Below are 24678 nucleotides of genomic sequence, written 5' to 3'. Positions count from 1 at the left end.
AAGTGCTGGGATTACAGGCGTGTACCACCCCACCCAGCCAAAAAAATAAAATTAAAAATATGTAAATAAATAATAATATATATTATTAAATATAATAAATATATATAGAAATAAATAGGCCGGGCGCGGTGGCTCATGCCTGTAATCCCAGCACTTTGGGATGCCAAGGCAGGTGGATCACATGAGGTCAGAAGTTCAAGACCAGCCTGGCCAACATGATGAAACCCCCCTCTCTACTAAAAATACAAAAATTAGCTGACCATGGTGGCAGGCACCTGTAATCCCAGCTACTCGGAAGGCAAGGCAGGTGAATCACTTGAACCCAAGAGGCAGAGGTTGCAGTGAGCCAAAATCATGCCGTTGCACTCCAGACTGGGCGACAAGAGCAAGACTCCATCTTAAAAAAGAAAAAAAGAAAAGAAAAGAAAAAAAAAAGAAAGAAATAATGGACGGGGTTGGGAGAGCTTCTGGACAGCTGAACACTTGCTGGTGCCTGGAGGGTAGTGTGCCTGGAGAGGGCATGGAGGTGCCACACACTTCCCCTTCCCTTGCCCTATGGATCTCTTCCATCTGGTTGTTCTTCTGTATCCTTCTGAATATGCTTTATTTTATTTTATTTTATTTTATTTTTTGAGATGGGGTCTCAGTCTGTCACCCAGGCTGGAGTGCAGTGGCAGGATCTTGGATCACTGCAACCTCCACCTCCCAGGCTCAAGTGGTCCTCCCGTCTCAGCCTCTCAAGTAGCTGGGACTACAGGTACACACCACTATGCCCAGCTAATTTTTTGTATTTTCAGTAGAGATGGGGCTTTGCCATGTTGCCCAGGCTGGACTTGAACTCCTGAGCTCAAGCAATCCACCTGCCTCAGCCTCCCAGAGTGCTGGGATTACAGGCGTGAGCCATCACACCCAGCCCCTGAATATCCTTTATGATAAACCTGTAAATGTTAGTGTTTCTCTGAGTTCTGTGAGCCATGCTACCAAATTAATCAAACGTAAGTGGCGGGTCTTGGGAACTCCAACTTACAGCTGGACAGTCAAAAGTGTTACCAGCACACTGAGTTCTTGTAATCTTCCAGGATAGAAATCAAGAGAGATCACCAGACATAGCAGCAAAAAGAAAGTTTATTTTAGCTTGTGCACAAGGAAGCCAGCACTGAGAAAGGAAAAGGAACGGGCTGCTCCCCAGGGGTGTTGTGTGGGTTAGTTTTATAGCAGTGGTCCCCAGCCTTTGTGGCACCAGGGACCAGTTTTGCAGAAGACAACGTTTCCACGGATGGGGGGCTGAGGGGGTGGTTTCAGGATGATTCGAGCACATGACATTTATTTGCACTTTATTTCTATTATTATTACATTGTAATATATAATGAAATAATTATACAACTCACCATCATGTAGAATCAGTGGGAGCCCTGAGCTTGTTTTCCTGCAACTAGACGGTCCCATTTGGGGGTGATGGGAGACAGTGACAGATCATCAGGCATTAGATTCTCATAAAGAGTATGGAACCTAGATCCCTCACATGCACCATTCACAGTAGGGTTCACGATAGGATTCTCCTATGAGAATCTAATGCTGCTGCTGATCCGACAGAAGGCGAGCTCAGGCAGTAATGCAAGCGATGCGGAGCGGCTGTAAATACAGATGAAGCTTTGCTTACTCGCCCCCCACTCACCTCTTGATGTGTGGTCCAGTTCCTAAAGGCCGTAAACTGGTATCAGTCCATGGCCTGGGGTTTGGGGACCCCTGTTTCATAGGGTTGTGAAAGGAGAATAGGGCCAGGCACGGTGGCTCATGCCTGTAATCCCAACACTTTGGGAGGCCAAGATGGGAGGATCACCTGAGGTCAGGAGTTCTAGACCAGCCTGGCCAACATGGTGAAACCCTGTCTCTACAAAAAATACAAAAATTAGCCAGGCATGGTGGCACACGCCTATAGTTTCAGCTATGGGGGAGGCTGAGGCAGGAGAATCACTTGAACCTGGGAGGCGGAGGTTGCAGTGAGCCAAGATTGCGCCACTGCACTCCAGCCTGGGTTATAAGAGTGAAACTCCATCTCAAAAGAAAAAAGAAAAAAAAACCAAAAACCAACACCAAGCACAGTGAGATGCTTCACACCCACGAGATGGCTATAATCAAAAGTCAGATAATAAGTGTTGGTGAGGATGCGGAGAAATTCGAACCCTCCTGTGTTGCTGGTGGGGATGTAAAATGGTGTAGCCACTTTGGAAAACATTTTGGTAGTTCCTCAATAAGGTAGACATACAATATATAGAACCCAGCAATTCCACTTCTAAGTATATATGCCCCAAAGAAATGAAAACATATGTCAGCACAAAAGGTACACAGATGTTTACAGTAGCATGATTCATAATAGCCAGAAAGTGAAAACAACGTAAATACCCATAAACAAATAAATAAAGTATATATCCACACCATGGCACCCTGTCACCCAGACTGGAGTGCAGTGGTGTGATCCTGGCTCACTGCAACCTCTGCCTCCCAGGCTCAAGCCATCCTCCCACCTCAGCCTCCCTAGTAGCTGGGACTACAGGCATGTGTCATCACAACTGGGTAATTTTTTTTTTTTGAGACAGAGTCTCGCTCTGTCGCCCAGGCTGGAGTGCAGCGGTACAATCTCGGCTCACTGCAACCTCCACCTCCCGGGTTCACGCCATTTTCCTGCCTCAGCCTCCTGAGTAGCTGGGACTACAGGCACCCGCCACCATCCCCAGCTAATTTTTTGTATTTTTAGTAGAGACGGGGTTTCACCGTGTTAGCCAGGATGGTCTCAATCTCCTGACCTTGTGATCCGCCCACCTCAGCCTCCCAAAGTGCTGGGATTACAGGCATGAGCCACCGCGCCCAGCAATTTTTGTGTTTTTTGTAGAGATGAGTTTTCGCCCTGTTGCCCAGGCTGGTCCTGGGTTCAGCTGGGCACAGTGGCTCACGCCTGTAATCCCAGCACTTTGGGAGGCCGAGGTGGGTGGATCACGGGGTCAGGAGTTCAAGACCAGCCTGGCCAACATGGTGAAACCCTGTCCTACTACAAATACAAAAATTAACCGAGTGTGGTTTTGCCAGCCTGTAATCCCAGCTACTTGGGAGTCCGAGGCAGGAGAATCGCTTGAATCTGGGAGACAGAGGTTGTAGTGAGCTGAGATCGCGCCACTACACTCCAGAGTGGGCGAACAAGTGAGACTCCGTCTCAATAAATAAATAAATAAATAAATAAAAATAAAAATAAAGGCATTTCCGTCTTGAAGACCCTTCTTAGCCAGGCTGGCAGGAAACATGACTTCAGTTCTAGAGGCTCAGGAGTTTCAAGGGGAAGGACAAGGTGGGACTGGTTCTTGGTCAATGGTCCTCCCAAGTTTCTGCAGGGCTGCCCATCTTCACAAATCAGCTTGGGACAGCTCACATTGAGCAGCTCCCCACTGTCCTCCCATCCCCCTGGATCCTAATAGCCCATATATACCGGGAAGACCCCTGCTGTCTTTCAGCATTACCCCACCCAGGAAACAAGTGCAGCAAAAATCTTTCCCTTGTTGCACAATAACCCATAGAGGTGGGAAGTGGAGCTTGAAACAGTGTGACTACGTCAGGCCCAGGGAACAGGGGGGCAGAGGGGGGCAGTTCCCCAGAGAGGGCATCTTTCTCTAATTGCAGAAAGGTATGCTACAGGCCAGTAGGAAACCATTCATCTCTGGTTTCCCAGTCTAGCCCTGGCACGCTGTTGACCCTCAGTTAATGATACCTCGTGTGTGTATGTGTGTGTGTGTGTGTGTGTGTGAGTGTGTGTGGTTTTATTTATTTGAGTCATAACTACATCTCCCACGTGGCATGGTTGGGAAGGCCCCTGGACTCCAGGATCTATAGACCTCCCTTAGCCTCCCCCTAATTGCCCCAGTCCTGGTGAGACGGTCTTTTTGAAAATTGTAACAGTGAAGGCCAAGTGTGGTGGCTCATGCCTGTAATTCCAGCATTTTGGGAGGCTGAGGTGGGTGGATCACCTGAGGACAGGAGTTCGAGACCAGCCTGGCCAACATGGTGAAACCCGGTTGCTACTAAAAATAGAAAAATCTTGGCCGGGCGCGGTGGCTCACACTTGTAATCCCAGCACTTTGGGAGGCCGAGGCGGGCGGATCACAAGGTCAAGAGATCGAGACCATCCTGGCTAACATGGTGACACCCCGTCTCTACTAAAAAATACAAAAATTAGCTGGGCATGGTGGCGGGCGCCTGTAGTCCCAGCTACTAGGGAGGCTGAGGCAGGATAATCGCTTGAACCTGGGAGGCAGAGGTTGCAGTGAGCCGAGATCGCGCCACTGCTCTCCAGCCTGGGCAACAGAGCGAAACTCCATCTCAAAAAAAAAAAAGAAAGAAAAGAAAAAAAGAAACTTTATGAATTTGTGTTGGGCTACATCCCAAGCCGTTCTGGGCCACCTGCGACCCGCAAGCCAAGGTTTGGACAAGCTTGGTTTAAATGATCGTAGCCTTTCCCCAGAACTGAACCACCTTTGTAAAGCAGACGAAAGACCCACCAGGTTAAGAGGATGAGGAGCCTGAATTTTGCTAACGTGTAGACATAAATCATTACCAGCCATCATTCCAGAGGCCACAAGATTTGCAACTCCCCCAGTTATTTCTGCAGATAACATCCCTACTGCAGAACCTAAGACTTGGCCTTTCAAGATGTCTTCTCAGGCTTTTGTGTTTCTTGTGACCGATGACTCCGCCCAGACCCTGACACCCACAGACTAGTTCCATGGCCACACTCAGAAGTTGACTCCCTGACCAGGCAATCCTTGAAAAACCCTCGCCTCTGAATTTTCAGAGAGATTGCTTTGAGTCGTAACTATACCTCCCACGTGGCGTGGTTGGTTTGGGATGGGTTCAAGCAATTCTCCTGCCTCAGCCTCCCGAGTAGCCGGGATTACAGGCATCCACCACTATGCCCAGCTATTTTTTTTGTATTTTTAGTAGAGACAGGGTTTCACCATATTGGCCAGGCTGGTCTCGAACTCCTGACCTTGTGATCACCCACCTCAGCTTCCCAAAGTGCTGAGATTACAGGCGTGTGCCACCGTGCCTGGCCTAAACTCTCTCTTTATTGCAATGCCCTACTCTCAGTGAATTGGTTTTGCCTGTTCAGTGGGCAGCAAGAATCCACTGAGGGGTTATCTGGTCAGAGGTGGGAGCCCTTCTTCCTCCACATGTTCTCAAGGAGCTCTGCCTAGGCCAGGGAACTTTCTCTGGCTCACTCCTGGCAGGCTGCAGCTTTCTGCCCCACCACGCCATTTCCCTGGGGCAGCAAACACAGGGAAAGGGAAGCGGAAAATACAGGAGAAAACAGAGAGAACATCACGATCCTATCTCTCCACACAGGCAAAGCACCTGGCACCTGTCAGAAGCTCCGTGTAGCTCATCACAGGGTGCCGCCCTTCCTCCATCGTTTGCATAAAATCACAACAGCGTGTTAGGTCCTCAGAGCTCAGATGTCACCTCCCTTCATTTCACATCAGTGAAGAGCCTGGTGTTCCTCCCCACCGTTTTCAGCTTGGTGTCTGTCTCTGGGGACTGAGCCTCATTCATCTCTGGTTTCCCAGTCTAGCCCTGGGCACACTGTTGACCCTCAGTTAATGATACCTCGTGTGTGTGTGTGTGTGTGTGTGTGTGTGTGTGTGTGTGTGTGTGTTTGTGGTTTTATTTATTTATTTATTTATGAGACAGAGTCTTGCTCAGTCTCCCAGGCTGGAGTGTAGTGGTGCTCTCAGCTCACTGCAACCTTTGCCTCCCAGGTTCAAGCCATTCTCCTGCCTCAGCCTCCGGAGTAGCTGGGACTACAGATGCGCGCCACCATGCTCAGCTAATTTTTAGTAGAGACAGGGTTTCAGCATGTTTACCAGGCTGGTCTTGAACTCCTGACCTCAGGTGATCCACCCACCTCGGCCTCCCAAAGTGCTGGGATTACTGCCACCACACCCATCCCTGTTTTTGTTTTGTTTTTTGTTTTGTTTTGTTTTGTTTTGTTTGAGACAGGGTCTTGCTCTGTCGTCCAGGATGGAGTGCAGTGGCTTGATCTCAGCTCACTGCAACCTCCACCTCCCAGGTTCAAGCGATTCTCCTACCTCAGCCTCCCGAGTAGCTGGGATTACAGGCATGCACCACCATGCCTGGCTAATTTTTTGTATTTTTAGTAGAGACTGAGTTTCTCCATGTTGGTCAGGCTGGTCTCAAACTCCGGACCTCAGGTGATCCACCCGCCTCGGCCTCCCAAAGTGCTGGCATTACAGGCCTGAGCCACTGCGCCCAGCCGTGCCCGGTGTTTTTATTCACTCAGTCTGGCAACCTAGTTCCTGCACCTCTGACAGGGACTTAGGGGACTGCCTGAGTAATATAGCTCCAACCCAGGCCCAAAACTCTGCCCTTGCATGTGCCTAGGAGCCTCCTTCCCCAACTCCCCCTCTAGGCCATAGAAGGGCTGGAGCTCAGAGATTCCTGAGGGAGTTGCTCCACTACCCTCCTGATTCTCTGCTCTCTCTGGGCCTCATTTTCCTCCTCTAGAAAATGACTGTTTCTCTGCCCCGTCTACCTCCCAGCCTTTCCCAAGGATCAAACTCCTCAGCAGGATGGGTCAGAGATCCTCAGCTAACATGCCCGAAGTAAAAGGGGTTTGTAGGGAGTTTCTGAATCACAGCAGGACTTTGAGGGAATAGGACAAGGGTCTTTCTTTTTTTTTTTTCTTCCCGAAGCAGTTTGTAAACCAGTTAAACCACTCAATGATAACTGACTCAGGCCAGGATCCTGGCTAGATGCAGAAACCATTATATGAAGTTTATTGGGGATCAGGGCATTCACAGGGTATCAAAGCAAAAGGTTATCTTACATCGGGGAGGCCTGGCAGGCGCCACCAACAATGGGACAAGCTGACATCACATACCTGTACCTCCCGATCCCATCGGTCTCCAGATTAAAGGAGACTAAAGAGACTTTCCAAGTAAATGCAATGCTTGACCTGGGATTAGAGCCTGGGTCAGAAAAAAAAAGAATAGCTAGAAAGGACTTTATGGGGTAATTGGGAATATGGACAGATAATAGCATCGGGTCAATGTTAAGTTTCCTGAATTTGATAATCACACAATGTAGGAGAGCGACCCTGTTCTTGGGAGAAGTGTGGGGAAGTGTTTAGGGGTGAAGGGTCAAGTGTCTGCAACTAATTGTCACATGGTTCACCAAAACCAAATAGAGAGATAGGGAGATAGAGAGAAAAGCAGGGAGAAAGAGAAAGAGAGCTGAAATGATAACCACTGGTGAATGTGATTGTTGTATTTATACTATTCTTGCAACTTCTCTGTACGTTAAATATTTTTCCCGAACAAAAGTCTGAGGGAGAATAAATATAAAATATCAGAAGCAGAAGGAGCTTTAAAGACCTCAAGGTCTGCCCACCCTCTCTCAGACAAGTGCCCTGAGAAGGAAAGGCCTTGGCCTGTGGTCACTCCATGAGCCGTAGCAGAGCTGGCCAGACCCAACCTTGCTAGCTGCAAACACGAGGCCCCAGCCCAGGGTCTGAGAGCTCCCAAGAACAGCAGGCGAGCCTCTAGTCAATGTCCTTCCTGTTTCGTCTCCCTGCTCCCCGGGGCTGCCTCACAGTCAGCACCTTGCAGGAGGTGAGCAGCCCCCATGAGCTTCAGGGGAGAAACCTACCCCTCCCTTTCCAAAGAAACTGGACCCCCAACTTCCCTCAACCTGCTGTGCTGACCACACTGGGGAGACATCCCTACCTCCCTGGGTGCAGGCAGGATTAGACCTTAGGGTAAAAAGGAGGGCTCAGAGCAAAAACGATATGTTATTTTATTTTATTTTATTTTTTTATTTTATTTTTTGAGACAGAGTCTCGCCCCGTTGCCCAGGCTGGAGTGCAGTGGTGCAATCTCGGCTCACGGCAACCTCCAACTCTCGGGTTCAAGCAATTCTCCTGCCTCAGCCTCCTGAGTAGCTGGGACTACAGGCGCCCTCCACCATGCCTGGCTAATTTTTGTATTTTTAGTAGAGACGGGGTTTCACCATGTTGGACCAGGCTGGTCTCGAACTCCTCAGGTGATCTGCCTGCCTTGGCCTCCCAAAGTGCTGGGATTACAGGTGTGAGCCACCAAGCTTGGCAGAAAAAAGGACATTTTAACAGTGTCCCCTGGAAAGCAGCAAGTTCTGGGGCCTCACTTGGCTGTTGCAAGCAGATCCAAACCCCAGAAAGGAAATGTGTTGGGAGCTGAGGCCCAGATCAATAAATGGGCAAAATAAACACCCTTGGCACAGTCCCGTGCCAGGGTTGGGGGCAGCCAGAGGACAGGATTGCTGGAACTGGGGACCAAGCCAGCTGGAGGGTATGGACAATGAGGGGTCTCCAGTGACCCCATCTTTTTTTTTTTTTTGAGAGAGAGAGAAATATGCAACTGGACAATTTGTTAGCTTTTCTTTTCTTTCTTTTTTTTTTTGAGATGGAGTCTCTCTCAGTGGCCCAGGCTGGAATGCAGTGGTGTAATCTCAGCTCACTGCAACCTCCGCCTTCCGGGTTCACGCCATTCTCCTGCCTCAGCCTCCCGAGTAGCTGGGACTACAGGCATCCACCACTATGCCCGGCTAATTTTTTTTGTATTTTTAGTAGAGATGGGGTTTCACCGTGTTAGCCAGGATGGTCTCGATCTCCTGACCTCATGATCCACCCGCCTCGGCCTCCCAAAGTGCTGGGATTACAGGTGTGAGCCACTGTGCCCGGCTAGCTTTTCTTTTTTTTTTTTTTTTGAGTCTCAAACTCCTGACCTCAGGTGATCCATTCACCTCAGCCTCTCAAAGTGCTGGGATTACAGGCGTGAGCCACTGCGCCTGGCCTGTGTGTTTTTCTTTTCCTCTTTTTGTTAGTTTTTCAATTAAAAAAAGACACCTAACCCATGTAGTGTCATCTTTCTACAACCAGTGTTCCCATGGGGGTAAAACTATTCAGATTACTTGCACGTAAAAAATAATTTAACCTTTAACATGAAAATATGTGGCAAAACCCAGAAAGATCCATCATGAATCCAAGATACTTTCAGCAAAAAGTTATACCAAAATAAATAAAATAAAATAAAATTGAAATAATGCTTAGCTGATCCCAAGTCAAGATTTACTTTTGTATTCTATGGCAGTAGGTCCCTCCCTCCACACTGCCCCCAGAGTTCCCTCTTTAAAACCAGTAGGTGAGCTGGGCACCATGGCTCACGCCTGTAATCCTAGCACTTTGGGAAGCAGAGGCGGGTGGATCATGAGGTCATGAAATCGAGACCATTCTGGCCAACATGGTGAAACCCTGTCTCTACTAAAAATACAAAAATTAGTTGGACATGCCGGGCGTGGTGGCTCACGCCTATAATCCCAGCACTTTGGGAGGCCGAGGCAGGCAGATCACCTGAGGTCAGGAGTTCGAGAACAGCCTGACCAACATGGAGAAACCCTGTCTCTCCTAAAAATACAAAATTAGCTGGACGTGGTGGTGCATGCCTGTAATCCCCGCTACTCGGGAGGCTAAGGTAGGAGAATCACTTGAACCTGAGAGGCGGAGGTTGCGGCGAGCCGAGATCGCACCATTGCACTCCAGCCTGGGCAACAAGAACGAAACTCCGTCTCAAAAAATATAATAATAATAATAATAATAATAATTAGCTGGGCATGGTGGCACGCACCTGTAGTCCCAGCCACTAGGGAAGCTGAGGCAGGAGAATTCGCTTGAACCCTGGAGGTTGCAGTGAGCCGCGATTGCAGTGAGCCTGGCAACGGAGCAAGACTCCGTTTCAAAAAACAAACAAAAAAAATAAAACAAACAAACAAAAACAGTAGGTCAGGTGGGTGGGTAGGCAGACGGGCATGGTGGCTCATGCCTGTAATCCCAGTGCTCCGGGAGGCTGTGGTGGGAGGATGGCTTGAGCTGCAGTGAGCTGTGACTGCATCACTACACTCCAGCCTGGGCATCAGAGCGAGATCTTTTCTCTGGGTAAATAAACCCAGTAAGTCACTCCCTCAGCTACCTAGATCCTGCAGGGCTCGCCATTCTCCTTGACATTCCAGTTCTTTCCACCCGGGGCTCCACATTGCCTCCCCAACGTCACATCGCACCCCAGCTCGGCTGTATCAGCCTCTCTAACCTTGCCCATCAGGCCTCTGTTCACCTGTCTCCACCTCCAGGCCCTGCCAGCAAGGCGCTTCTCCCTTTCTCTGCCTGGTCTGTGCCACGTTGCCTGAACACACAGCCCACCCCATCCCCTCAGAGCACCAGGAGCTCACATCTGGGTCCAAGACCCTACCAGGAGAGCAAGGCGAGAGAATGACGCTAAGGCCCAGCATGAGCCTACACAGAGAAGGTGCCCACTGTCTGTCAAATTCATCCATTCAACAAGTATTTAGGCTGCTCACCGTGGCTCACGCTTGTAATCCCAGCACTTTGGGAGGCCAAGGTGGGAGGATGGCTTGAACCCAGGAGTTCCGGACCAGCCTGGGCAACATACTGAAACCCGTCTCTACAAAAAAAATGCAAAAATGGCCGGGTGCGGTAGTTCCCACCTGTAATCCCGGCACTTTGGGAAGCCGAGGCAGGTGAATCACCTGAGGTCGGAAGTTCGAGACCAGCCTCACCAACATGTTGAAACGCCGTCTCTACTAAAAATACAAAATTAGGCTGGGCGCGGTGGCTCACGCCTGTAATTCCAGCACTTTGGAAGGCCGAGGCGGGCGGATCACGAGGTCAGGAGATCGAGACCATCCTCGCTAACACGGTGAAACCCCGTCCCTACTGAAAATACAAAAAATTAGCCGGGCGCGGTGGGGCGCCTGTAGTGCCAGCTACTTGGGAGGCTGAGAATGGCGTGAACCCTGGAGGCGGAGCTTGCAGTGAGCCGAAATGGCGCCACTGCATTCCAGCCTGGGGGACAGGGCGAGACTCCGTCTCAAAAAAAAAAAAAAAAAAAAAAATTAGCTGGTTAGCCGGATGTGGTGGCACATGCCTGTAATTTCGGGAGGCTGAGGCAGGAGGATCTGTTGAACCCTGGAGGCGGAGTTTGCGGTGAGCCGAGATCGCGTCAATGCATACCAGCCTGGGCAACAAGAGTGAAACTGCGTCTCAAAAAAAAAAAAAAAAAAAAAAAACAATTAGCCGGACGTGGTGGCACGTGCCCAGCTACTCAGGAGGTTGAGGCAGGAAGAACACTTGAGCCTGGGAGGTTGAGGCTAAAGTGAGCTGTGATCAGGCTCCTGCATTCCAGTCTGGGCAAGAGTGAGACCCTGCTTTACCAAAAAAAAAAAAAAAAAAGTATTTATTGAGCACCTACTATATGCTAGGCTCTGTGTGGCTAGGCTCTGGGGATGTACGGGACTTCAAACCAGACAGGGCCTTGCCTTCCGGGAGCGCACAGTCCACTGGGATGGGGTGGGAGTGGGGGAAACACGCAGGAGGCCTTCAGCTAAGTGGGACAAAGATCACTCCACAGTGGGACAATGGCTTGGGGAGCGGAGGCGCCGCCGGGGAGGAGGCTCCAGGCGGGCCGTGCTGAGACCGCAGCATTTAACCCGGCCCGAGGCAGCTGGGAACAGTGCTGCCCAGGGAACTACAAATTCAAAGGCCCGGGGAAGGGCCGCGCTGAGCAGCTGCAGGCACAGGCCCAGGCCAGGCCAGGCAGGACCGGCCCCTGCAGTCTCGGAGGCCGGGGGAAGATTCCGCCTCTTATTCTCGCTCCCATCCGGAGGGCGCCATCTTGCTTCCTTTATGGCGGCGAACGAGGCCCAGAGAGGCCACCGTCCCGCGCGGGGCAGCACAGCGGCGGGAGAGCTCCGAGCGCAGTGGGGCGCATCCCCAGTTCCCAGTCTCCAGCCCCGGCAGAAGCAGGCGGAGCGACCCGGTCCCCGCCCCCGCGCCCGCCCCGCCCCGCGCGCCCGCCTGGCCCCTCGGCCCCGCCCCTGCTCCGGGGTGACGCGGGCTCAGGCGCGACGGTCTCGGCGGCGGCGGCGGCGGCAGAGCGAGCGCGGCGCGGGGCCACCATGGGGGCCCAGCTCAGCACGGTAGGCGGGGAGGGGGCGCCGGGGCCGCGGGGCGTCGCGAGGGACTGGGACCGGGCGGCGAGGGGGCGGGCTGGCCTGCGGGAGGGGACGCGGGACCCGGGCCGCACCCGGCCGCACCCACTTCGCCCGCCCAGCCCGCCGCGCCCCACCCCACCTCACAAGGGCCTGGGCGAGCTACGTGGTGACCGCTTCTTACGCCCTGGCAGTCTGCAGCGGGGACCCAGCCCTCCTGCCCGGCGGCGCGCCAGAGCCCAGCACCTGGGGGCACCTGGGCCCTGCCCTGGCCGCCGTGGGGCCTTGGCTGCTGGAGGGACCCGTGGTTGTGAGCGTGTGTGCCGCCGAGTGTGAGTGTGTGAGCGAGCGTGTGAATGGCTTGAGAGTGAAAGTGTGTGTGAGTGTGACCGTGGGTGTGAAGGGCGGGCATGGAAACGTGTGATGGTGTGTGTGTGTGTGTGTATGGGAGTATGTGAATGGGCGATGTCACTGACTGCGACTGAACGTGTGTGTGTGTGCGATGTCACTGAGTCAGAGGGTTTTGCACGTTTAGCAACAAGGAACAGAACCCGGATGACACTGGGGCATCCTCCCAATGCTCAGTGGGTCAGGCTCCCAGCAAGGCCAGGCTCCCACTGACCCTGCAGGCTGTGCTGGGGACCTCACACTTTGTGGTGTCAGTGCTGTTTGCCCCATTTCACAGATGGGGAAATGCAAACTAGTCTTGGCCACCGTCCCACAACGCCGCCGCCGGAAGGAGCCTGCTCCATGGGGTTTCAAAGTCCTCTCTGCTGCTGTCACTCCTGGGCTGGCCTAGAGCCACCTTCCCTTCCCCCCAGGCCACCTTGTCTCCCCAGTTTCTCAAAAGTTGACCATGGTGAGGCTGGAGGCTTGAGGCTGTGTGGACATGTGGAGGCTGCGGCTGCAGAGGGCAGATCTCCTGTCAACTGTGACCCGCTAGGCGTGGGGAGGCTGGCACAGGAGGAATCAGCCCAGTGCCCCTCCACCTCCACCTCTATGCCTGGCATCTGCCACTTGGAGGGCACCTGGGTCCTCCCTCCTTGGGGAGGACCTGGAGTCTCCTCCTTGGGGAACCAGGCAAAAGGCCTCTTGGCTTGGGTGTTTGCTAAGGAAAGTGTGGCCCAACCCAGAACTTCGGGATGTTCAGACCCCAGGCAACCTTGGCCAGGGTGAACCTGTGGGCATCACCCCAGCCTCCATGCAACACCCGTCCCATTTTTCTCTAGAAAGCATCTGCCTCCTTTATTGTTGAAATGTCCTGCCTGTGTCTCTAAAGCTTCCCCTGGTCTCCACCCAACCCTTCCCTGCTGTTTTTGGTGGTGTTCCTTACCTTCCAGCTGGTGGTTGGATTTATGGCCACGTCCCATGCACCTGGCTGCTCCATGCATTTCTTTTTTCTTTTTTGAGATAGAGTCTCTCACCCAGACAGTAGTGCAGTGGCGCGATCATAGCTCACTGCAGCCTCAACCTCTTGGGCACAAGTGATCCTTCTACCTCAGTGTCCTCAGTACAGGCACGTGCCAATATGCCTGGCTAAGTTTTTTTTTTTTTTTTTTTTTTTTTTTTGAGATGGAGTCTCTCTCTGTCACCCAGGTTGGAGTGCAGTGGCATGATCTCAGCTCACTGCAACCCCCACTTCCTGGGCTCCAGCAATTCTCCTGCCTCAGCCTCCCAAGTAGCTGGGATTACAGGCACTCGCCATCACACCTGGCTATTTTTTGTACTTTTAGTAGAGACAGGGCTTTGCCATCTTGGCCAAGCTGGTCCCGAACTCCCGACCTCAGATGATCCACCTGCCTCAGCCTCCCAAAGTGCTGGGATTACAGGAGTGAGCCACTGTGCCTGGCCTAATTTTTTGTATTTTTAACGGAGACAATGTCTTGCTATGTTGCCCAGGCTGGCCACAAACTGAGCTCAAGTGATCCTCCTGTCCCAGCTCCTCAAAGTGCTGGGATTACAGGTGTGAACGCCGTTCTTGGCCTCATTCCATATATTTCTGTTGAATGGCTGAGCAGTCCTCTGTAAGGGGCAGAGCACTGCCTGGGAGTCGGGAGACCTCCACCAACCCTCCCCCGCCCAGCCCCATCTCTCCAAGGGTGGGTGGGGATTACCCTTTGTGGGTGCTGCTGGGATCCTCGCTTGGCCCAGAATGTCTCCAGCACATTCTGAGCCAGGCCTCCTGGCTTACAGGCTCCCCACAGTCTGGAGGAGGCTGGCTGGGGGCCTGGTGCTCTAGGTGTCTTATCTAAGACATGCAGGCCCCATGGGAGGCCTCTCCCAACACTTTGTGGGATCCAGGCCAGGGGTTGGCCCTGGAGTCTGCCAGCCACACTGGGAAAACATTGGAGCTTGGTCTGCCATCCTGAACTGTGGTTCCCCTGCCTCCCAGCCCGGCTGTGAGTGCTCAGCGACCCTGACAGGCTGACAGGTACAGTCTGCCGGGCTTTCCTACTGTCCCTGGCAGCCCCATGCTTACTCTGCGGCCCAGATCCCAGCTCTGTGTCCACCTGTTCCTTCTCCTGGGTTCCCTTCCCCCACAGTTCCCAGCCAAGCCAGAGCCCCCCACTGCAGAACTTCCTCCACTCCCTCCCACTTCCTCCTGGTTAGAACAGGACCAGGAGGGAGGTGCCGCTCAGATTCTGGCAGGACCGCTGGCGGGCAGGCAGGGGACAGGTAAGCAAGTCACCCGACTGGCTTGTCTAAGCTCCAGGGCAGGGAGCTGGCACCTGGGTGGGGAGGACCGGGCCTGCCAGGTCGGGGGCCCTGGCAGCTCTCTCTGCCCACCCCAAACCTGGCCTGGGCAGAGTGGAGGCCAGGGTCCCAGTGGGGAATTCCAGGGGTGGGCAGCTGCGCAGGGCATTCTATGTGTGGGGAGCAGAGCTACACAGCCCCTCAGCTATGGTGCATGAGCTGGGGGCTCCCTGGGACTCTGGCACCCTGTGTCCCTCTTCCCCTCTGTGTTATTAGAGGCAAGGAGAGGCGGGTGATGGGTTCCCTGGTGGGGCAGAGCATGGCTTGTGGGCATTAGGTCAGGGGCTGGGAGGCAGCTGTCCCCTGGGCCCCCAGGTGGCTGGGGTGAGGTGGTGTGTGTGTGTGTGTGTGTGTGTGTGTGTGTGTAAGTGTGCACGCAGCACAGCTGAGGAGGCACAGGGGTGGGACCTTGGCCTCAGCCATCTGCTTCCTGTTTACTTGGCCCACTGCTGGTGAGGGTGGGGGTGGTGCTGTGGACGAGGATGGGGCAGAGCCTGTTCCAACCCGTGTGGGTAGGAAGAGAGTGCACCCCACCGTGTGAGTCTGGCAGGGCCTCTAGCTTTCTGGAGGTGAAACCTTCGCCCCTCCACTGCTCCTGGCTGTGGTGCACCCTCTCTGCCAGTGTCTGTCTCCCCATCTGGCTTGAACTCGGGTGGGGCCTCCTGGCCTGTGTCCCCCGCATTGCACATGGGACCTGCCACCTTAGTGCCCACTGGGGTTTGTGGACTAAATGACTGACAGACGGTGATGGTCTGCCTGTGGCTGCCTCCCCAGATAAGAACTTTTACCTATAAAAAGCCCACCCCTTCTCTTTAGTGGCCAGAAGGTGTCCCCGGGCTCAAGTCTGTCCCCTGAGGCTTGGTTTCCTCACCTGAAGTGGGAGGAGTCATGAACAGCCTTGAGGACTGAATGAGGTGGCGTGAGCAGAGGCTGCCCGCCTGGCTCCGGGCAGCCCCTGTTGTTGGGAGCGGACACTGGAAGGAAGGTCCCTGACTCTCATCTGCTGCCCACAGCGAGCCCAGCCTTCTGAGCAGTGCCTGACTCGCAGCTCAGCCACGGGAGCTGCGTGTGTCCTCTCTGAGTGTGGAACAGGCGTGGAAACAGCCTGGAGCCGGATCCTAAGCCCACCTCTGAGGCCTGTGCTCTTGGAGGACAAGCGGGCTTTTCTGACAAACAGGACAGGCTGTGCCCCGCCCTCATCCAGGAGTCTGGGCTCTTGTCCTGGTTCTGGAAACTTCTAGGCAAAATAAAAAGACTGAGAGGGTGGGAGCCTGTTGTCCCTTCACTAATTCATTCCACAAATATTTGTTGAGTGCTTTCTGTATGGAGTGTTGGGGATACAGTGGTGACGACAGACACAGATCCTGGGGTCTGCTCCAGGGCCACTTCTGGAGACTTGTGGGGAGCCGGCGGCCTGGGGTTGGAGGCCAGCATTCGGGGACTTATCGGAGCCACTAATACGCGGGTGTCTTTTTCTTGGCCCACCGCCCACCCAGGCTCACGTCCATGGGTTTAGGTTTAGGGCAAGGGAGGGAAGTGGGAAAGCAACAGAAAATCAGAAACCAGGCACCACCCTGGGCCTCCTTGAGCTACATTTGTCTCCTCATTGTCACACGGGGAGCCTGGTTGTTCCCACCTTGCACCACTGTGGGAGGGCCAGGGAGGAAATGGGGGAAGGTGCCTCGCAGCCCGTGAAGCCAGCTGCCCGCGGAGGGGCCTTAAGCTGGGCTGTGCACTGACAGCTGTGCTGGAAAAACAGAACTCCAGGGAGCACCAAGCACAACTCCAGCTCCTAATGTCATTCAAGTTCATTGCCAGGGCCCCCAACAATGGTGATTTCCTGTGAATGTAACTTCTGCCAACTTTTTCCCTAGACTCTATTCCACGTGGGCGTGGTTTCTGTGACTGAGGGAGAGGTCGATAGCAGAGGAATCCTCGAAATAGTACTTGCTCCAGGGAGTTTCCAGAAGGGACCAGGGGCTGTGAAAAGTCTACCAAGGGCCTGGTTAGCTAGGGAAGAGCTCATCAGGGAAAATTTGATGTTTGAGCTAGGCTCTGAGGAATGAATAGGAGTTTGCTGGTTGGATGCATGCAGAGCAAGGACATTTGGGGCAGAGAGGAGAGCATATGCAAACGCCTGAAGCAAGATGGGCTTGATGTTGAAAGAGCAAAGAGCTGGGAGGTGAGTCCAGAGTTGGGGCCATAGAGAGGGTGCCTTCAGGTAGGCAGTGGGGAGCTATGGTGGGTATTTGAGGAGGGGGTGGAGCCGCCTGTTGGTTCGGACCCCCGGGGCTGGGGGCAGGTGCTCAGGCCTCACTGTGGGAGGCAGGATGTCAGATTTGGGCTGTGAGCTCTGTGACTGGAGCAGAAAGACTGCCCCTGTCCTGGGAGGTGGCTCAGGAAGAGCAGCACTTTGGGCTGGACATTGGGAGTCCACTCCCGGCCCACCCTGAATGGCTACATGACCTTGGCAGGTCACTTCATCTATCTGAGGGACAGATGACAGTGTCATGTGGTGAGCGATGCTTGGAGGGCTGGCTTTGGTGTACTCCGGGCAGGTCACTCCCCTTTCCTGGCCTCAGTTTCCTCACGTGCTGGGATGATCACAGTGCCCGCAGCCTAGGGTTGAGGTGGGGAATATCCCAGGAAACCCGCGGCCCCTACTCAGAACAGTGCCAGCTCAGGGGCGCTGACCGCTGTGTGCCTCCTTCCTCCCCACCCTCCCCATCCTCCAGGTAGGGCCCGGGGAAGTGAAGCGACTCTCCTGCCATCCTTAGCTGGGACTCAAACCCTGGTCTTTCTGACCCAAGTCCACAGCTGCCAACTGGGGCCTTAAAGGAGGCCTGGGATGAGTGAAGCACCTGGGCCATGCTGATTAAATGGGTGGTGGCCAGAGACCCCAGCTGGGTGGCGCTGGGCATGGGTGAGGGGCGGGCTAGGCATCCACAGCCTTCCTTTAGACCCACGGGTCAAATACCAAGGGCCCCATGGAGCGAGGCCTCAGCCGCACCCGGCATGGAGGCCCTGCCTGGGAGAGAGGCCTTTTGTTTTAAGCCCAACAAAGGACCTGTAACTGTAGCCGGGCAGCTTGGAGCTGCTGGGCCGTTGCGGGGTGGGGGGTGGGGGGGCGGGGGCCAGGCCTGGTGTGAGGTTGTAGCACCCTGCCCTTCCTTCACTTGGCTATTCCACTCCTCTCAGTTGGTAGTGGCCCCGTGAGGATGGCAGGAAAAGCTCCTGTGTGTGAGCCGGGACTTCCCAGGTTATAGACCCCTACGTGACCTGGGCCCCAGCTCATCTCATCTCACATCTCTTCAAGGAGATAGGCCAGGCAGTGGCCCTCGCTTTCTACAGACAGGACACGTGGCTCCACCAGAGCGCCCTCCTCAAATTGTTGGAGAGTAGGGACTCCTGGTAGTGTTTCCAGAAGGGGAGGGGCAATGGGGCTAGGCCTTGAGGGGTTAGGAGCATCTTACCTGGCTCTGAATAGAGCAGAGGCACTTGTCTGTGTTCTGCATGATACACTACCTCAAGGGGCCCGTAGCAGGTCCCACAAAGGAAGTAGAGAGGCCTGCACGCATGCAAGGAACTTGTTTCTCAGCTTCCTGGCACTCAAGGTGAAAAGGGAACTTGTAGGGTAATGATAAGAGAACACACATGCACATTTGCTGGGAGAACTACAGTCAGGGAGGTATATGGGGAGGGTGTATAAACAAGCTCTGAAACAGCTTTCTTGAGAGCCAGTGTTTTATATGAACTTTGGCTTCTCAGCCTCTCTAGTTGAACTACCAGTATGGGCTTCACACACTTTTTATTTTGAAATAATTTCAAGTTACTGGCCGGGCGAGGTGGCTCACGCCTGTAATCCCAGCACTTTGGGAGGCTGAGGCGGGTGGATCGTGAGGTCAGGAGATCGAGACCATCCTGGCTAATGCGGTGAAACCCTGTCTCTACTAAAAATACCAAAAATTAACCGGGCTTGGTGGCAGACGCCTGTAGTCCCAGCTACTCGGGAGGCTGAGGCAGGAGAATGGCGTGAACCCAGGAGGCAGAGCTTGCAGTGAGCTGAGATCGTGCCACTGCGCTCCAGCCTGGGCAACAGAGCGAGACTCCATCTCAAAAAAAATAATAATTTCAAAGTTACTGTAAAAGAGCATTTATGGGCTGGACGCGGGGGCTTATACCTGCAATCCTAGAACTTGGAAGGCTGAGGCTGGCTGTTGGCTTGAGCTCAGAAGTTTGAGATTAGCCTGGGCAACATGGTGAAACCGCATCTCTACAAAAAATACAAAAAAATTACCAAGGCCTGGTGGTACGTGCCTGTAGCCCCATTTACTTCGGGGACTGGGCTGGGAGGATTGCTTGGGTACAAGAGGTCAAGGCTATAGTGAGCTGAGATCACGCCACTGCATTCCAGCCTGGGTGACAAAGTGAAACCCTGTCTCAAAAAAAAAAAAAAAAAAAGAGCTCTTATGTACTCTTCACCCAGATGTACCTAATGTTATTATTTGCTACATTTGCTTTATTTCTCTCTATACAGTATATATCTAATGTATGTTAAATATATTAGATACTACATGTGTGCATATCCATACAGTGGACCCTTGAATGGCATGGGGGTTAGGGGCTGACCTGTATAGTTGACAGTCCACGTATAGGCTGGGTGCAGTGGCTCATGCCTGTAATCCCAGCACTGTGGGAGGCTGAGGCGGGTGGATCACTTGAGGTCAGGAGTTCGATGAGACCAGCCTGGCCAATGAGAAAAAACCCCGGCTCTACTAAAAGTACAAAAATTGGCCAGGCGCAGTGGCTCATGTCTGTAATCCCAGCACTTTGGGAGGCCGAGGCAGGCAGATCACCTGAGGTCAGAAGTTCGAGACCAGCCTGGCCAAAATGGTGAAAACCCGTCTCTACTAATGATACAAAAATTAACTGGGTGTGGTGGTGGGCGCCTGTAATCCCACCCACTTGGGACGCTGAGGCACGAGAATCGATTGAACCCGGGAGGTGGAGGTTGCTGTGAGTTGAGATCTCACCACTGCACTCCAGCCTGGGTGAGAGAGCCAGACTCCATCTCAAAAAAACAAAACAAAACAGAAAATAGAAATTAGCCAGGTGTGGTGGCGTGCGCCTGTAATCCCAGCTACTTGGGAGGTTGAGGCAGGAGAATCGCTGGAGCCCAGAAGGCGGAGGTTGGAGTGAGCCAAGATCGTGCCACTGCACTCCAGCCTGGGCCAGACCTGTCTTAAATAAAAGAAAAAAAAAAAGAAAATCCATGTATAACTTCTGGTTCCCCCAAAACTTTCCTACTAATATACTATTGACTAGAAGCCTTACCAATAACATATTTGTATATTGTATGTATTATATACTATATTTTTACAGTAAAGTAAGCTAGAGAAAACTAATTTTAAAAATCATAAGGGGCCGGGCGTGGTGGCTCACGCCTGTAACCCCAGCACTTTGGGAGGCCGAGGCAGGAGGATCACCAGGTCAGGACTTCAAGACCAGCCTGGCCAACATGGTGAAGCCCTGTCTCTACTAAAAATACAAAAATTAGCCAGGAGTGGTGACGTGCGCCTGTAATCCCAGCTACTCAGGAGGCTGAGACAGAAGAATTGCTTCAACCTGGGAGTTGGAGGTTGCAGTGAGCTGAGACCGTGCCACTGCAGTCCAGCCTGGGTGACAGCAAGACTCCGTCTCAAAAAATAAATAAAGAGAAAAAAAAATCATAAGGAAGAGAAAACATATTTACTATTCATTAAGAGGAAGTGGATCATCATAAAGGTCTTCATCCTTGTTCTCACGTTGAGAAGGCTGAGGAGGAGGCAGGGGGTAGTCTTGCTGTTTCGGGTGACAGAAGAGGAAGAAGATCCTTGTATAAGTGAACCACACAGGGTCCTGGCCGGGCACGGTGGCTCACGCCTGTAATCCTAGCACTTTGGGAGGCTGAGGTGGGTGGATCATGAGGTCAGGAGTTCAAGACCAGCCTGGCCAACATGGCGAAACCTTGTCTCTACTAAAAGTACAAAAATTAGCCAGACGTGGTGGTGCTCACCTGTAATCCCAGCTACTCGGGAGGCTGAGGCAGGAAAATCACTTGAACCCGGGAGGCGGAGGTCACAGTTAGCCAAGATCACACCACTGTACTCCAGCCTGGGTGATAGAGTGAGACTCCATCTCAAATAAATAAATAAGTGAACCACGCAGGGTCCTTCCGGGGGGTGACCTTCAGCTGGCCATTCGGGATGATGGACTTTCCATCCCAGAACCATGGCTCCATTTGTCCGTAACCTTGTGGAGAAGACCCCAGCACTGGTGAATGCTGCTGTGACTTACTTGAAGCCTCGATTGGCCGCATTTTGGTACTACGCCACGGTTGAGCTGGTTCCTCCCACCCCTGCTGAGATCCCTAGAGCTATTCAGAGCCTGAAAAAAAATAGTCAGTAGTGCTCAGACTGGTAGCTTCAAACAGCTCACAGTTAAGGAAGCTTTGCTGAATGGTTTGGTGGCCACTGAGGTGTCGACGTGGTTTTATGTCAGAGAGATCATAGGCAAGCGTGGCATCATTGGCTAGAATGTTTGAAGACCAGTCTTAACATCTGATTATATTTGATTTATTATTTGAGTGTTGTTGGACCAGGTGTGATCAGACTGCGATCTGAATAAAATAAGATTTGTCAGAAATTCCAAAAAAAAAGTGAATCAAGCAGTTCCAACCCATGTTCAAGGGTCAACTGTGTCTATATTTTGAACCATTTAAGAGTAAGTTGCCCCTTTGCCCCTAAATATTTCAGTGTGTATCTCCTAAGAACAAGGACATTCCTTTGCGTAACCACAGAATAATTACAGGAAAGTAACATTGGTACAACACTATTATCTAATCCACAAGCCTTATTCAATTTTTTTTTTTTTGAGATGGAGTCTTGGCTCTTGTCACCCAGGCTGGAGTCCAGTGGCATGATCTCGGCTCACTGCAACCTCCGCCTCCTGGGTTCAAGCAGTTCTCCTGCCTCAGCCCCCAAAGTAGCTGGGATTACAGGCATTCGCCACCACGCCCAGCTAATTTTTGTAGTTTTAGTGGAGATGGGGTTTCACCGAGTTGGCCAGGCTGGCTAGATTTCATCAATTGTCTCAGTATTGTCCTTTGTAACAATTTTTTCCTGGCCCAGTGCTAACCTAAAACCATATGCTGGAGTTAGTCCTTCTGGCTCTTTGGCCTCTGTACTAGTTTACCAGGGCTGCCATAACAAATTTTCTGCAAACCAGGCAGCTGAAGACAACAGAACCTTATTCTCTTACAGTTCTGGAGGCCAGAAGTCTGAGATCCAGGTGTCCGCAGGGCAGGGCTGTGCTCCCTCTGAGGTGTAGGGGAGGATCCTTCTACCTCCTTCAGCTCCTGGAGCCTGTCAGCAGTTTTTGTTCTTTAATTTTTTGCGTTTTTTTTTTTTTTTTTTTTTTTTTGAGAGGGAGTCTTGTTGCTCTGTCACCCAGGCTGGAGTGAAGTGGCATGATCTCGGCTCACTGCAACCTCCACCTCCCAGGTTCAAGTGATTCTCATGCCTCAGTGTCCTGAGTAGCTGGGATTGCAGACGCCTGCTACCATACCCGGCTAATTTTTGTATTTTTGGTAGAGACGCGGTTTTTACATGTTGTCCAGGCTGGTCTCCAACTCCTGACCTCAGGTGATCCACCTGCCTTAGCCTCCCAAAGTGCTGGGATTACAGGCGTGAGCCACCATGCCCGGTCCCCCTGCCCTTTTTTTTTTTGAGACAGAGTCTCGCTCTGTCACCCAGGCTGGAGTGCAGTGGCACAATCTCAGCTCACTGCTACCTCCGCCTCCCAGGTTCAGATGATTCTCCTGCTCCAGCTTCCTGAGTAGCTGGGGTAGCCTGCCACCACACCCAGCTAATTTTTGTATTTTTGGTAGAGACGGGGTTTCACCATGTTGGCCAGGCTGGTCTCGAACTTCTGACCTCAAGTGATCTGCCTGCCTTGGGCTCCCAAAGTGCTCAGATTACAAGTGTGAGCTACAGCGCCTGGCCTTTTTTTTTTTTTTTTTTGAGATGGAGTTTCACTCCTGTTGCCCAAGCTGGAGTGCAATGGCACGATCTCAGCTCACTGCAACCTCCATCTCCTAGCTTCAAGCATTTCTCCTGCCTCAGTTTCCTGAGTAGCTGGGATTCCAGGCATGCGCCACCACATCCAGCTAATTTTTTGTATTTTTAGTGGAAACTGGGTTTCACGATGTTAGCCAGGCTGGTCTTGAACTCCTGACCTCAGATGATCCACCCGCCTCAGCCTCCCAAAGTGCTGGGATTACAGGCGTGAGCCACCGCGCCCAGCCTTTTTTTTTTTTTTTTTTTTTTTTTTTTTTTAAATATGGAGTCTTGCTCTGTCTCCCAGGCTGGAGTGTGGTGGTGTGATCTTGGCTCACTGCAACCTCCTCTACAGGCAACCTCCTGCCTCAGCCTCCTGAGTAGCTGGGATTACAGGCATGCGCCACTGTGCCTGGCCAGGGATTCAGGTTTTCTAAGCAACTTTTAGGGTTTGTTTTTTTTTTTTTTTTTTTAACAGAGACAGAGTTTTGCTATGTTGCCCAGGCTGGTCGTGAACTACTGGGCTCAAGCAATCTTCTGCCTCTGCCATCTGAGTAGCTGGGACCACGGGCGTGTGACACCTCAACCAGCTAACTTTTTTTTTTTTTTTTTGAGATGCAGTTTCACTCTTGTTGCCCAGGCTGGAGTGCAATGGCATGATCTTGGCTCACTGCAACCTCTGCCTCCCAGGTTCAAGCGATTCTCCTGCCTCACCCTCTCAAGTAGCTGGGATTACAGGCACCTGCCACCATGCCCGGCTAATTTTTGTATTTTTAGTAGAGATGGGGTTTCACCCTGTTGGCCAGGCTGGTCTTGAACTCCTGACCTCAGGTGATCCACCCACCTTGGCCTCCCAAATTGCTGGGATTACAGGCGTGAGCCACTGCACCGGGCCTACAACTAGCTAACTTTTTATATTTTTTGTAGAGACGGAGTTTCACCATGTTGCCCAGGCTGGTCTTGAACTCGTGGACTCAAACTGTTCACCTGCCTCCGCCTCTCAGAGTGTTGGGATTACAGGCTTGAGCCACTATGCCCAGCCCCCTTTTAGGGCCTTCATGAGGCTGAGATGTCGGGGGCAGGGGCTGGAGAGGAACAGCCCCTCAGGGCCGTGTGGCAGGGTCCACTTGGGCCTGAGGTATCCCAGCGTGGTATAAGGGATGGGTGGACTCTGGGTCAGCTCCTCACCTGCCAGCTGTGTGACTGGGTGAGTTGCTTTGCCTTTCTGGGCTGTTTCTTCATCTGCGAAATGGTGGTGGTGACAGTGCCTACCACACGGGGTTGCTGCAAGGGCCGTGCCTGTGTGGTACCTGACGTGGCCCTGGGATCCCAGAGGCTGTTGGCTTTGGTGATCTGAGCTGTAGGGTCTCAGCTCTGGGGGCCTTGCAGACCACCTGGTCCACTCCGGTTGAGAGGGGAAGGGACTTTCTCGGGGTCACACAGCCAGTGACCTTCCCAGTGCCTGGCTCAGTGCTTCGCTTCCCCTTACACCTGATGGCAGAACCCCAGGGCTCAGGGACACTCATGGATGTCATTTGGGGGAAGTGGCTCAGTTTACTCAGCTTCACTGGCTTGTTCTAGTGTGCTCTGTGGGAGAGCAAAGAGGAGAGCGTCAATCCCAGTGGCCCCAAGGGACTGGATTTAAAGGTGCCATAGAGCCATTTGGTCAGTGTAGGCCTTTCAGATAGATTCTGAGTTGGGGTTGTTATTTGTCTGTTTGTCTAAATCA

At 52.6% G+C, this 24678-nt stretch overlaps 2 protein-coding genes across 2 annotated transcripts in view; both read left to right on the top strand.

Moving 5' to 3' along the window:
- Nucleotides 1–11934: 11934 nt before the first annotated feature.
- Nucleotides 11935–24678, top strand: part of LOC100982559 (NADH-cytochrome b5 reductase 3) — a 31043-nt gene continuing 18299 nt past the window's right edge. The window contains exon 1 of the mRNA XM_034948369.2: nt 11935–12087. Within this exon, the coding sequence (XP_034804260.1) occupies nt 12067–12087 (21 nt within the window). The 5' untranslated portion in view covers nt 11935–12066. The remainder of the gene's footprint in view (nt 12088–24678) is intronic.
- ATP5MGL (ATP synthase membrane subunit g like) lies at nt 12177–21588 on the top strand. The gene is given in 3 exon segments (XM_063603347.1): nt 12177–14775; nt 15867–21282; nt 21284–21588. Coding segments are annotated over 2 exon segments (303 nt in total). The 5' UTR covers nt 12177–14775; nt 15867–21123; the 3' UTR covers nt 21428–21588.

Source organism: Pan paniscus, chromosome 23, assembly GCF_029289425.2.
Source record: "Pan paniscus chromosome 23, NHGRI_mPanPan1-v2.0_pri, whole genome shotgun sequence".
NCBI lineage: Eukaryota > Metazoa > Chordata > Mammalia > Primates > Hominidae > Pan > Pan paniscus.
Note: the sequence above shows the minus strand (reverse complement) of the source record. Positions and strands in the feature narration are given on the sequence as shown.